Genomic DNA, 15,005 nt, shown 5'->3' on the forward strand with positions numbered 1-15,005 from the left:
AGTAGTAACACTACTACTTGAGGTGTTTGTTAAGCTATTACTATTCATTCATTCATTAACTCAATCGTATTTATTGAGCACTTACCATATGCAAAATACTGTACTAAGCACTTGGGAGAGTACAACAGACAAATTCTCTGCCCACAATGAGCTCACAGTCTAGAGGGGAAGACAGACAATATGCATACAAAAATAAATAAATATTTATTATGTATTTACTTGTTTAGTTATGCATTAACATTGATGGATGCAGTAGAGTTTTGGGGTGGGTTTTTTGTTTTCTTGATGGTGTTTATTAAGCACTTAATGGTATTTATGAGAAGCAGCGTGGCTCAGTGGAAAGAGCCCGGGCTTTGGAGTCAGAGGTCAGGGGTTCAAGTCCCGGCTCCGCCAACTGTCAGTTGTGTGACTTTGGGCAAGTCACTTAACTTCTCTGTGCCTCAGTGACCTCATCTGTAAAATGGGGATTAAGACTGTGAGCCCCCTGTGGGACAACCTGATCACCTTGTAACCTCCCCAATGCTTAGAACAGTGCTTTGCACATAGTAAGCGCTTAGTAAATGCCATCATCATCATCACTTACAGTTTGTCAAGCACCATTCTAAGCTCTAGGGTAGACACAAGCTAATCAGGTTGGACGTGGTCTCTATCCAACATGGGGTTCACAGTCTTAATCCCCATTTGACAGATGAGGTTAACTGAGGCACAGAGAGGTTAAGTGACTTGCCCAAGGTCACCCAGCAGACATGTGGCAGAGCTTTCTTCTTGATCCCACCTTAATGCTTTTTGTCCCAAATTGCAGTGGTGGAAATGGTAGGGGCAAATTCCCCTACTGGTAGCAGGCTAAAGAGCCAGAGTTAGGGCTGTTCAGAGACATGTTGATTCTGGAGGGTTTTTTCACACCAATTTTAAATTTTCCTCTTGTAGACTGAACCGCTGCCTGAACTTTAACAGTTCAAATGAAGGTTGTTCCACTGTTGGGTTTGACTTGATGGCTCAATCAATCCATCAGTGGTATTCTTTGAGCACATACTATGTGCAGAGCACTGTACTAAGTGCTTGGGAGAGTACGATTCAGTGGAGTTTTACTGAATGCTTCCTGCGTTCAGAGCTCTGTACTAAGTGCTTGGGAGAGTTCAGTATAACAGAGTTGATAGACATGTTCCATGCCCGTAGCAAGCTTACAATCTAGAGGAGGAGACAGACCTTGATATAAATAAATACATTACGGATATGTACATAAATGCTGTGGGGCTGAGGGAGAGGTTAATAAAGGGTGCAAATCCAAGTCCATATGTTTTGTTTTGTTGTCTGTCTCCCCCTTCTAGACTGTGAGCCCGTTGTTGGGTAGGGACTGTCTCTCTATGTTGCCAACTTGTACTTCCCAGGCCTTAGTACAGTGCTCTGCACACAGTAAGCACTCAATGAATTAAGGCACTTATAGTCTAGCTTGGGAGAGTATGATTCAATGGAGTTAGTAGCGCTTAGAAAAGTGCTTTGCACAGAGTAAGCACTTAATAAGTGCTATTATTATTATATATGATCCCTGCTGTCAAGGTGCTTATAGTCTAGCAGGGAGACAGAGTGTAAAATACATTTATAGGTAGGGGAAACAGCATATTTTAAAGTTATGTGCATAAGTGCTTATAGCTAATACTACTACTACTAATTATTATTATTGTGGTATTTGTTAAGCACTTACTAAATGCCCAGCACTGTACTAAGCACTGGGGTGGTTACGAGGAAATCGGATGGGACACAGTCCCTGTATCATGTGGGACTCCCAGTCTCAATCCCCATTTTACGGATGAGTTAACTGAGGTACAGAGAAATGAAGTTGCTTGCCCAAGGTCACACAGCAGACTAGTGGTGGAGCCAAAATTAGAACCCGGGAGCTTCTGACTTCCAGGCCCGTGCTGTTCTATGCTAGTGAGGATTCATAGGTGATGCAGCAGTGGTGTGGAAATGGGGGGTCGAGTGAGAGGTGGATGAGGAGGCCTGCTTCTCTCATCCAAGGGACTCACAATGTTGCCTTTTGAGAATAATAATAATAATAATTGTGGTATTTTTAAAGAGCTTACTGTTTGCCAAGCACTGTATTAAGTGCTGGAATTGATACAAGATCATCAGGTCTGAGTCAGTTCCAGCCCACATGGGGTTCACAAACTAAAAGAAGGGAAGAGCAGGGATTGAGTCTCCATTTATCGGATGAGGAAACTGAAGCACAGAGAAGAGAAGTGATTTTCCCAAGGTCACACCGGCAGGAATTCGAATCACGGACCTCTGTCTCTCAGTCCCGTTCTTTCCACTAGGCCACACTGCTTCTGACAAGGGAGAGGACCAGCAAATCCCAGGAAAGGTCAGGCTGCTTCATCCTGCCAACAGGGAAACACTGGAATAGAGAAGGGAGAGGGGCCAAGAAAGTGAAAAGGGAAATCTGAAGAGAGACATGGGGAGGGGTGAAAAGGAGGAAGCTTGCTGGATTTCTGTTTCGGAAACTGGGAAATTGCCTTTGGGATTTTTGTTCCATAGATTGGAAATAAAGGACAATTTGGGATCAGAAAATTGCTTACCCCAATTGTCCTTCCACACGGATGTTTCTCATTTCCTCCAGCGATGTAAAAAAAAAAAAAAAAAAAAACAGTGTCAGGTTCTGTTCAGGCCTTCTGAGTAGTCTGCTGCAGGTGATCTCTATCCTCTGAGGGAGAAAATGGCCCCTACACAGACCCTTGAATTTGGGTGCCATCCATCCGCCCTACTTTCTGGTGGTTTCTGGAGCCCAACCCTTCTCTCTGGGCACAATGACTCATAGAGCTGAGATGGCAGTGGCTTGGACCGGAGCCTTAGATGATCTCTCCCTTTTCCTGTGACCTGTAATTTTGGCTTGGGGTAGTGCTCAATTCAGCCTTATCCTGGAGGCCAAGTCCACCACAAGCAGAAAAAAAGGCTCTTTTATTTCCGAATGCCTCAGGACTCCCTGAGGGCCTGGAATAATAACCCTCAAAGGAGGAGATGGGGAAATCCCATCCAGAACAAGGTGGGGCTGGTGTGGAAAGGTTAACATTTTCCAAGAGGGGCATGGTAGGACAAGAGAGTGGGAGACGCTCCCAGCCACAGCTGATTCAACCTTTCTGAAAGGGGATTTCAGTTCAGGGACTCTCTCATATTGACAGGAGTTCCTAAGAGCTAAGACTTGGAGGGTCAGTTCAGGTGTCAGCACTCCCTGAAGAGGCAGAGCAGAAAGCTATCAGAAGGTTGAGGGAGGAACGGAATGAAGAGCATTTGGATGGGGGGGATGTGGGGGTGGGGTGTGTGTGTGTGTTTTAAAATCAAAGCAATAATGGAAAACTGAAGGGCTTTAGGCTACAGAATGTTTACAGTTCTTTTTGCCTCAATATATCCTGTTTCACTTCAGAAATAGAGCAAAGCCACATCTCATTACTCTATTGTACTCTTCCAATAACTTAGTACAGTGCTCTGTACACGGTAAGTGCTTAATCAATACCATTGATTGACTGATCGATCTTACCTGGACTCCCCCTAATGACACTGGTGTGACAAAAATGCAATGGCGTTGATTTTCAAGATGTAATAACTTAGAGTTTTTACTAAAATGTTTACTCTATGCAGAGCACTGTACTAAGCTCTGGGAGAGAATACTCAGACGGGAATTAGACAAGGACACTGCCCCTCAGGGGGCTCACAGTCTATGGGAGAGGCTGCCCTTTCGGGTAGTTTTCCAGTCATGTGCAGCCTAGAATGGAATTGTTAGAGGCTCCGGAGAATATGTAGTTCTGTTATATTTCAGGGAGCAACCATCCCTCTCTTGGGTTATTGGAGTTTCACCTTCTGCCTCATTTACTTTGTAGGAGTTCCATTATTAGATGGTGGAACCGTAAGGCTACCCAGGCTCATTGGCCTGTCGAGAGCCCTGGATCTCATTCTAACTGGTCGCCCCATTGGTGCATCGGAAGCATATGAGTTTGGATTAGCCAATCGAGTGGTCCCTGATGGCCAAGGTAAGTAATGGGTAATTGAGGATAAGTAAATGTGTTATCCCCCCCTCAGGATCGCACCTGGAGGGTTTCCAGTACTCTACCAGTCTCGGCTATGGGAGGGGGAGTCAAGCAGAGGCATACCCATTCCATTCCTAGCTTGGGCGGTGGCTAGCGAGTGGAAGACAATCTGCTACAAGTCAAAACTCACCTGTGCTGGGCAGCAGTGGCACTGGAGAGAGTTGAGGGTGGAGACTCAGGTTTCTGCACGGAAGAAGGCAATGGTAAATCACTCCTGTATTTTTACCAAGAAAACTCTATGGATCCACTACCAGAACGATTGCAGATGGAGGTGGGGCATTCTGGGAAAGATGTGTCCATGGACTCACTATGGGTTGGAGACAACTCCGACAACATAAGACAAGACAAATGTATCATCTCTCCCTCTCTACATAACACCATCTCTTCTGTGGTAGTAGTCCTAGAAAAATGCATATGGGTGCTATATTTTGGAGGAAGAGAACAGCCACAAATAAGAACATAAGAAATGTCATTTCTGAGTCAGTTCAATGATCAATCCAGTCCAGTATTCTGTCTCTGACAGTGGATGGATCATTTCACATCCTAATTTTTTCCGGCCCCATCTCTCTGACTTTACCACCCGTCACCTCTTATGCATGTAGCTCTAGATTCCACGTTACTATTGGAATTAATTCTTTTCTCCGTTTGTGAACAAGGAGTCTTATCCTACCATGGGATAGTCATGGACAATTCTCCGAAGATAAATGTTTCCTTTTACTTTGTTTCAAATATCTCTAAGTCATTTTTCCATTCCCTAAGTTCAAAAACCAGAAACGAAGACCTCGAGAGAGATGTAAGCAACTTTGAGGGGAAAAATAGTATTTTAGGAGGGTCCCCTAACCAGTTAACTATGTTAAATGTTGCATTTCCACTCAACAGAAAGGGACTGCTGTAAGGTCATAAAGAGCTGACCAAAACCTTGGTAACCTTTGCAATTTGTTGTGTTATTTTTGGTTCAAGCCACCATGGTCCAAGGTCTGACTCAACAGAGGCACTGGAGCAAATATCCAAAGCGTTTAAAGAGCCCTGAACTTTTTTCTTGTGGCCTCATTATGCAATATTTCTCATAGTTTACCTTTTCACATTTACCACCCCGTTCAGATGAGCTCAGTTGTTATTTGTCAAATGAAATCCTGGGTTGCGTCAGCACAGTTTCCAATATTCCAAATTAGGTAAATGATGATGAAGTGTCCCAATTTGGGCTGTTTATTTTACCCAATAGTGACTTATTTTGCAAATATAAAACTCTGTCTTAGGAAGTTTCTCCTTCCAAGAAACCAAAAATAGGAATTTACTGGCCAACATTTTTTTGGCTTTAATTTGAACACTGTTGCATCAGGACCTGGAACTAATGTGAAAAGAAAACCCCACTAAGGTATCAGCCCGGTAAGAAAGATGAAAGATCAGATCTAAGGAGTCACACAAAGGTAGAATTCTATATTACTTTCAGGATGTATTTTGTCTGGTCAAGCAGTGATGCTATTTTGGTCCTGATTTTTTTTTTAAACCTTATAGGATCTCCAGTAGACTAAGTACCCTTACTTTCCTTTTCCTTTCTTCTCAATCCCCTACCCCATGGAGTACAACACTAAAAACTGCATGAGGTAGTTAGTAAAACACTGCTTTTTTGTGTCTTGCAGTGGAACAGAAAGCTAGCAATCTGACATGCTGGCCATTAGGGTTATTTTTTTGCCTACTGGCTCACTTGGTCATGCCAGCAGATTATAGAAAGAAGAAAGAAATACACCCGGTTGATCTTTAACTCTTGATAAGTCGAGTCAGAGAGTGAATCCATCACTCTTGCAATTTGCATTTATCAATTTCAAAAATTGCCACCCCCATGGGTGCTGCTACTTACACTTTGTCCCTCGGGGGGCAGGGAGAAGGGGAGGCATAAACATGGAATCCATTTTCAGAGGAGCGAAGCATGATGAAAATATCAACAGGTTCAAGAGAGGTTTGGGTAAATACATGGACAAGTGGTCCATGATGGATTCCTGGAAGAGAAGTTAAGCATGTTGAGGGGGAGAGTTAGGGATGCTAGATGGCACATCTCTAATCCTTAAGTCATCACACTGTTCTCTCAAACATATACTACTGCCACTCTTAAGAGACAGAGTCCTGGGCTGGATGGACTACTGATTTTATCCAGAATTTGCATTTTTTTGTTTCGATGTTTTATCAACAGCTCTGAGACAAAGTAGATACTTGGATACAATAATAATAGTAATGGTATTAAAGCACTTACTATACGTCAGGCACTATATGGTAGTTGGTAGAAGGTTAAAAATGTGGAAAATACAATTTTGGAAGTTTCCTTCCAATAACAAAGTTATAACCCTGAAAAAAAGCCCCCTTCTCCTACTAAGTAGGAGATGAATGTGGTAGTTTAAATATTCCTGTTTTTAATTTGAATTACCTTTGACTCTGCCAGATTGGTCATTTAGAAGCCTTGTCTTGGCAGGGAACGAGTCTACTAATTTTGTTGTATACTTTCCCAAGCATTTATTACAGTGCTCTGCACATAGTAAGTGCTCAATAAATACCATTGATTGATTGTGGCATTAGACTACTTTGCCTGTGGTAATCAAATACCCCTAAAAGATAAATATTTATATTTATCCCTAAACATTTCCCGAGGAAGTGAAAGGGAGGAGACACTATACTATATTTTGGACTCATGTGGAAACTGTTTTAGTGCACAGTAGCAACTGTTTCTTTTCAACTTAAACTTATATGACTTCTGCTTACTTTAGCCTATTTTCCTGCCTTGTTAAATTTTTCCACATGCTGTTCTTTTAAAGGCATGAAAATGACTTAGGAAATTGTGTTCCCTATCATCTGTAAAACTTTTCACATAGGAAAGAAAAGTTTATTCAAGAGACCCACAATTCTTGGAAAAAATGCCATTTCAAATGTTTAGATTTTTTTTAAAAAAATAGATTATTTTGATTATTTGGTGGCGCGAAAGAGGAGGGTATTCAAATTTCCTGAAGCTGCAGTTATTTTATGTAACAACATAGGGCTAATGCCTCTTTAGATTTCCTACCATATTCATTCTGATATTTTGATTCCTTTTAAATTATTCCCATTTTGGTTCATAGTCTAGAAGCGGGGAGACAGACAACAAAACAAAACAAGAGTGAGAGATGATGAGGTGTTCTGTTTTTGTCATATTGAGTGTAAAGTGCCAAGGAGTTCTCCATGGGGAAATGTCCTGGAGGCAAGAGGAAATGCAAAACTGTACAGTAGGTGAGTTTAGATTGTAGATCCCTCCAGAGCAAAGACTGCATCGTATACCTTTATTGTATACTCCTGTGTGCCTAGTAGTGCTCTGCACACAGTTTGTGTTCAGTAAATTTTATTGAATGAATGACTGAATAAATGAGTAAATGATGGTGGAGAAGTCAGGGCTAGTATTTCATCTGCAGAAAGGTAGTAGCTAAAATGAACAGTGAATAAATTTCCTGAGAAATTGAGTGTAGGGTGAAAAGTGTAGAGGACCAAGAACAAAGTCTTTTGAAACACCCAAGGTAAAGGGGGAGGGAAGGACAATGAGCCAGCAAAGGAAACTGAGAAGGAGTGGTCAAGGAGGTAGGAAGAGAACCAGGAGAGTACCACATTGGTGGTCAGCTGTGTCAAAGAAGCGGAGAAGTCAAGGAGGAATAAGACAGAGAAGAGCTCATCCAGTCCCCTCTAGACTGCAAGCTCACTGTGGGTATGGAATGTGTCTGTTACATTGTTGTGTTGTACTTTCCCAAGTGCTCAGTACAGTGCTGTGCACACAATAAGTACTCAATAAATACGACTGATTGATTGAACTCATTAGATTAGCTCAAAGAGGTCATTGGAAACCTTAGTGAGTGTGTTCTCAGAAGAGTGAAGGGGACAAAAACCAGAATAAAATGTTTCTAATAATAATAATGATGGCATTTGTTAAGTGCTTACTATGTGCCAAGCACTGTTCTAAGCACTGGGGGGATACAAGGTAATCAGGTTGTCCCACATGGGGCTCACAGTCTTAATCCCCATTTTACAGATGAGGTAGTTGAGGCACAGAGAAATTAAGTGACTTGCCCAAAGTCACACAGCTAATAAGTGGCGGAGCTGGGATTAGAACCCATGACCTTTGACTCCCAAGCCTGTGCTCTTTCCACTGAGCCATGCTGCTTCTCTCTCTGTTTCTGGTGGTGCTTTGTGGAAAGCATGAAGAAGGGATGAAGGGCAGGGATGAAAAGATGTCGGAAGAACAGAAATAAAAGGCCCCACGATCCCTCAGCCTATAAGGGTTATTTTACCACTCTCTTATGACTTTTCTTATAGCTCTTCAGGCTGCTATCAAATTAGCGGAACAGATCTCGGCCTTCCCTCAGCAGTGCATGCGTGGAGACAGAAGCTCTGCGTACCACAGCGTCTTTGATGCCTCCTCCTTCACCAGTGCCATGCAGTTTGAATTTGACACAGGTGCCCAAGTGCTTTTGAAAGAGTCAGTCCCTGGTGCCCAAAGGTTCACTTCTGGCGAGGGACGGGGAGGAAAGTTGTGAGAACAAGTATCCTTTTCACAGGCTAGAAAAATAAATGTTATAATAATCCATAAAGAACATTTGAATCTAAAGTGTATTGGCAAAATTTAGCTTGTTTCCTTCTGGATTTCAAGTAACATAACCTGTGCCTTAAGTATCTCATTCTCATGTGTTTTGATTCATAGAGAAACAGTAATAATAGTTGTAACTGTTAGCAAAATGAGCATGAGTTGCTTGGGGGGGATGAAGAGAGTAATATGGCACTAGAGAGCTAAATATTTTAATTTCCCAATATTTTGGGCATTTTAAATTGGGTCTATGCTATAAAATCATTTTACTATCGCTTATTGTTTCATGGTGCTTGTTCACATTAATATGTTTCTATTTCATTTAATGAAGAGTGCACTATCTTACAACCCACAATCTAGGTTTATAAGAGTTATGTGAACCTCTGAAAAAAGTTTACTAAAACTTTCATGAGGTAGTTGGTAAAAGTTAGGTATACTGCCTGACAGAGAAAGCAGTTGCCTGAGGAAGATACAAGAGAAGAATCCTCCCCAAGTTTTTCTCTCACATGAATGTAGGGCAACTTTAATTGCACTCAGAACTGCCAGAACAAATTGACTGCACCCAATTCTGCCAGAACACTTGTTTTCCCTATGTATCTTGGCTAGAGCATTGTTAGGGAATTAAGGAATGTTCTGACAGCGTGAACTGTTCAAACATAGGCTGCTGTGCTGTTGAAAGAAACAGTCTGAGCATGTTGTCAGGCACTGTGAATTCTACAGCATGAGTTTTCCCTTGCACAGACTTTCCAAGAACCCAATCTCCACGTTTAGGGTGTACTGAAGTAAATTACAGCCGGGAAGCTCTGATTGCAATCCAAGTCTATTTTGGAATTAGTATATGGAGTCATGCAAATATCTATAGTGTTCTAATGATAAAATCATGTACAGCTAACTCATAATAGCCATAAAACCCAAACTTATGGAGAAGAGGATTTTTTGTTTGTTTTTAAAGTAGGCCGTTTGCTGCTTGGGTTATCTTATGGAACTCGTGTGAAAATGGATTTTCTATTTATTAGTTTCCCCCTTTGCCACAAGGTGTCCTCCACGAGTAGGAAAATATGATGATTTGAATGATACTTTGAAGCTGAATGCTCAGCATTTTTGAAGATTTGACAGTGAAAGGAAAGTTTGAGTGAATGTAAATGTTACCACAGAGTTTTGGATGAGATACATGTTTTGGAGGCTGCTTTACAGGTGCGGCTTTGAGAAACAATATTTGTTTAACTCTTAAAATTTCATTTCTCGTACTTTGCTGATGTTTACCTAATATGTTTCCTTTGCAATCACCTCAGAAGTCAGAGTGTACAAATATCATAATTGTCACAAAAGACTTGCAAGTAAGATAAAAACTCTGGGACCTCAAACTAAGTTACCTGAGAATTCAGTCTGTGGAGAAGAGTTCATAATGACTATTTAACTAGGAATGAACCCAATCTAAAACACTCGAAATCAAATTGCCCGTATTACAAGCTATCTGCTTCTGTGGGTAGCATCTGCTTGAAGAGATTTAATACAGGGGGAAAAGACTCATATTGAATTTACACGTTACTGATTAAGTACTTAAATTTATTAAATTAATGACTGAGGTCAATTTTGATAAGCAGGTTGACACAGTGGATAGACAGAGCACCTCCCTGGGAGTCAGAAGGTCATGGGTTCTAATCCTGACTCTGCCACTTGTCTGCTGTGTGACCTTGGGCAAGTCACTTCACTACTCTGTACAATGGGGATTGAGACTGTGAGCCCCATGAGGGACAGGGACTGTGTCCAACCCGATTTGCTTGTATCCACCCCGGTGCTTAATACAGTGCTTGGTACATAGTTAAGTGCTTAACAAATACCACAATTAATATTACTATTATTATAAGGGCTGAGAGAATTTGGCAAATTAAATGGGCAAGTACTTTACTTACAGTATCCCTCCCTAGAAGATAGATGGAGACAAGGTAATAATAATAATAATAATGATAATGATCATAATATTATTTTTAACCATTTACTATGTGCCAAGCACTGTTCTAAGCACTGGAGTAGATAATCAGGTTGTACACGGTCCCTCTCCCATATGGGGCTCACAGTCTAGGTAGAAAGGAATCCCCATTTTACAGATGAGGAAATGGAGGCACAGAGAATTGAAATGACTTACTCGAGGTCACACAGCAGACACATGGTGGAGCCGGGATTAAAACCCGGATCCTCTGACTCCCAGGCCTGCACTCTTCCCACCAGACCATGACAGATGTAGGATTTCGGGTAAGAACCCTGTCCCACCTCAGGGCTCTGGGCCCATCACTGAGGTTCTTAGGATATGTGCCCAATTATAAGTAAAGTATTTGCCAGCAAAGGTGTGCTGAGCCTGTGGTCTCCAACCTCATCACCAACTTATCAATGATGACCTTGGGCCCTTGTAGCAGCCATAAGGGCAGACAAGAATGCCTGGATGAGTGAGAGGTTTTTGTTATTACGGCCAGCCTCTTCTACAGCCCTAGGTCAGAGCTCACTGCCTTCCTAAGTACCATTGTACCCTGAGTCCAACCTGATCCACAATTAAAATGTCCCCTTAAAGTCTGATGCTTCAGAATTATATTCATAGAAAACCATTTTGAAATTTTCTAAGTGAACACATATTGAATCTTGATGTTGTTTTAATTTATATGATTTGATTAGGAATAGTGAATAAAATTTGACATCTACAATTTTTCCTGGTCCACTCCTTGCAAAGGTGGCTTCATCACTCTCACTGAAATCTATAGTACTTTCTTTCCTGCTTTTATCCTTTAACCATAGTCCAACTGAGAGAGAAAAAAACAACAGAGGGGGGAGATAGACACACAATTCTGAGATACTATTGCAGTGGAAAAAACCCATCTTGGGCCCCAAATCTACTTGAGGCAAGTCTAAGAATTGGAGTCAGACAAACTTTTGAGGGAAAAGTGCTTGCAGCCATCAAATGTCATTGATGATGATGAGGTTATAATCTTTTCTATTTTAATGGTTTTTGGTAAGTGCTTATTATGTGCCAGGCACTGTTCAAAGCTCTGGGGTAGATCAGATTGGACACTGTCCCTGTCCTACATTGGGCTCACAGTTTTAATCCCCATTTTACAGATGAGGTGACTGAAGCAGAGAGAAGTGAAGTGACTTGCCCAATGTCCTATAGCAGATAAGTGTTGGATCCAGGACTAGAACCCAGGTCCTTTTGATTCCCAGGCCCATGCTCTATCCATTAGGTCATGCTGCTTCTCTACTCTACTTCCTGTGCTTTGCAATTCCTGGCTCTCAGCAATGACAGAAGAAGCAGGGAGGGTTTTCATCTGGACTCTGGCGTCTGGACAGGTGGCTGCTGCAGGTTGTCAGCATTTACATTTTCGCAGCTCCCTCCCCACTGCAAAGGAGGATAAAGAGGCCGCAGAGCCTGAATCTGCTGCTGCTCTGCCATAGCCAGAGCGGACTCTTCTGAAAAACCTGGGACTTCAGAGGGCCCATGGATAAGGGGAGGAAACCTGGGTTGGGACACTGGGAGGGGACAATGAAAAGACTGTTGATTGCACTGACCCAGTCAGGTGTTAAGGAACTAAGCTTACACAGTACCTAATTGATCCTGGGGAGCTGTTAGGAAAATGAATACACCCTCCTCTTAGCTCTGTCACCCAATCTAAATCTCTCCTGGCTAGAAAACTGGAGCAGTAAGAAGGGGGCATTTGTTGGGACAGAAGCTCCTTCTCTTCTGGGAGTGAGCACAAGTTGTCCCAGGGGGCCAGGAGGGATGTGGGGACATTTGGCTCCAGGCAGTGTTTTTCTGTGAACTGTGTGGGAACCTGTCTCTAGATGTATTGGATCCAGCCCCAAAGTGCAAGGCGTCTGGCTCAGGTCTTGGGGTTCTGCCCATCGCTCTGCCCATCGCCCCAGGGTGAGCCTTGTTGAGAACTGGGTTTACATGACAAATGAATCTGTTGGGGTGGCTAGGGGGAAAACAGTGAAAAAATTTCCCATGCCGAGTCCCATTCCCAAATCCTCCAGGATTTCCTTAAGAATTTTAGGGAGCTGTGACAGAGTCTACCTCTGGTGAAGTTTTGGCAGTGCCTGCTATGACCGTCAACTCAATAGGATGCAACTTGACGTGTAGAGTTGTTCTTTGTTTCAAAGATGGTGCTGCCAGTGGTGACACCATCTTTGACTGTCTCTTGAGGGATTATCTATCACACACTTTGTCTTGTAAGGGTGTAATCTCCTTGCGGTCAGGGAAAATAAGATTTCTGTTGTAGGTTCCCAAATGCTTAATTCAGTGCATTTCACAATGAGTGCTCAATACATACTATTTCTTTTACTTATGCTACAACTACTACTGTGTCCATGAATACACCGAAGTACAACTTTTCTGCCTCCTTTGCGCTTAAGTGAACATTGCTCAATTACAAATGGTGAAGCTGGGAAAGGTATGTCTTAGCCCCTGCAGCATATGGACTTGAGTTGTTTTTGCAGTGATATAAGCACTTGATATTCACCCCACAATACTTACATCTGTATTCTTACACCCTCCCATTTCTCCATCTGTAATTTATTTTAACGTCTGTCTCCCCCTCTAGACTGTGAGATCCTTGTAGGCAGAGATTGTGTCTACCAACTTTCCCAAGCACTTAATAATACAGTACTCTGCATACAGTAAACATTCAATAAATACTATTGAATAATTGATGATAATGGTTGGTGTTGAGCCATCCATACTCTCTTGCCTGAGAAGTAGCGTGGCCTAGGGGATACAGCATGGGCCTGGGAGTCAGCAAGACCTGGGTTCTAATTCTGTCTCCACCTCTTGTCTGCTGTGTGATGTTGGGTAAGTCACTTCACTTCTCTATGTCTCAGTTCCCTCATCTGTGAAATAGGGGTTAAGAATGTGAGCCCCGTGTGGGACAGGGACTGTGTCCAACCTGATTTTCTTGTATCCACCCCAGTGCTTAGTACAGTGCCTGGCACATAGTAAATGCTTAACAAATGCTATTATCATTATTATTATTATATTAGTCTCTCCCAGGACCCTGAGTTCTCACTGTCGGATGACCGAGAGGGAGGGCAAGGACAGTCTGTGGTACTGAGCTGAACATCTCTTAGACTGTAATAACAGCAGATACCACTGTGCCCTTTAACAGATTGGGTGAAACAATCAATGATGATGATCCTCAGGTTGGCTTAATAAGGGTAAGGGAAGTATCTTTTCCCCTTTCTTGTGAGAAGCAAGGGGAAAAAACCCAAACACATGTGTGCACACACACACATGCCACTTTATTTCATGCATGACTAGGTAGACTGTGGTCTGGTTCCATAGCAGGAGCATCAGAGCAGGTCATGTGCAGGCAAATGGGTTTGTGGAAGGAGTCATTGCAGTATTATTATGATTATTATTGTTACCATCCCTAGTACAGCTTTCACCCTCTGAGCAGATTCCACTCCCATCTGCATCACCTTTGCACCTTGCTTTATTCATCCCACCCTCAGCACCACAGAATTTATTTACATAGTCGCAATTTATTTATTTATATTAATGTCTGTCTCCCCCTTAAGACTCTCAGCTCCTTGTGGACAGAGATCATGTCAACCCACTCTGTTATACTGTACTCGTCCAATCGCTTAGTACAGTGCTCTGCACACAGTAAGGGCTCAGTAAATCCAATCCGTTGATTGATTGAAGGTTTGATCCCCACAACTGTCTGCTTGAAAAACTAGCCCCTGGCCAGCTACCCCCTCAGTGAGGAAAGACTCCTGTGAGCAAAGTGTATGAGAGGAAATGGAGCAGGAGGAAGAGGGAAATGGAGATTGTATGAAAATACTAGTGGCTGGGGTGGAGTGGGGTAGGTTGAGGGGGCAGAGAGGGCTATAGCAAGAGAGGATCAGGGCACTCTGACTCCAGTTCATTCTCCTGAACAGCGCACCTCTAAGGGTGTCTGGTTCCCTCACTCTAACAACCCTGTTCTACCACCCCCACTTCTGGCTCTCCTGTCCCAAGCAAGAGCATGAACCAGCATATGAATTTTTGAAGAGAAGAAATTGGGACTCCCCTGCCGATTTGTGTTTGATCTCCTTGATCTATTCCCATGTGCTAGCAGAGAGAAGGGAGGTACCTAGAGCTAGGGAAAGAGTGAGTGGGACTAAGTCCAGACTGAGCCCCCTCCTTCCCAGACTGAGCCCCCTCCCCACCCCCCCACCTTACCTCCTTCCCCTCCCCACAGCACCTATATATGTTTGTACATATTTATTACTCTATTTTACTTGTACATATTTACTATTCTATTTATTTTATTTTGCTAATATGTTTTGTTTTGTTGTCTGTCTCCCCCTTCTAG

General features: G+C 42.6%; 1 protein-coding gene and 1 non-coding gene across 2 annotated transcripts in view; both read left to right on the forward strand.

Moving 5' to 3' along the window:
- Window positions 1-10,368, forward strand: part of LOC119949180 (mevalonyl-coenzyme A hydratase sidH-like) — a 37,686-nt gene extending 27,318 nt beyond the window's left edge. Inside the window, exons 5-6 of the mRNA XM_038770723.1 lie at window positions 3,870-4,019; window positions 8,400-10,368. Coding sequence (XP_038626651.1) covers window positions 3,870-4,019; window positions 8,400-8,620 — 371 coding nt within the window. The 3' untranslated portion in view covers window positions 8,621-10,368. The remainder of the gene's footprint in view (window positions 1-3,869; window positions 4,020-8,399) is intronic.
- Window positions 4,059-4,196, forward strand: LOC119949734. Its single transcript, XR_005457274.1, has one exon. It is a non-coding gene; the product is annotated as a small nucleolar RNA SNORA7 (small nucleolar RNA).
- Window positions 10,369-15,005: the final 4,637 nt, after the last annotated feature.

Source organism: Tachyglossus aculeatus, chromosome X2 (genome assembly GCF_015852505.1).
Source record: "Tachyglossus aculeatus isolate mTacAcu1 chromosome X2, mTacAcu1.pri, whole genome shotgun sequence".
Lineage (NCBI taxonomy): Eukaryota > Metazoa > Chordata > Mammalia > Monotremata > Tachyglossidae > Tachyglossus > Tachyglossus aculeatus.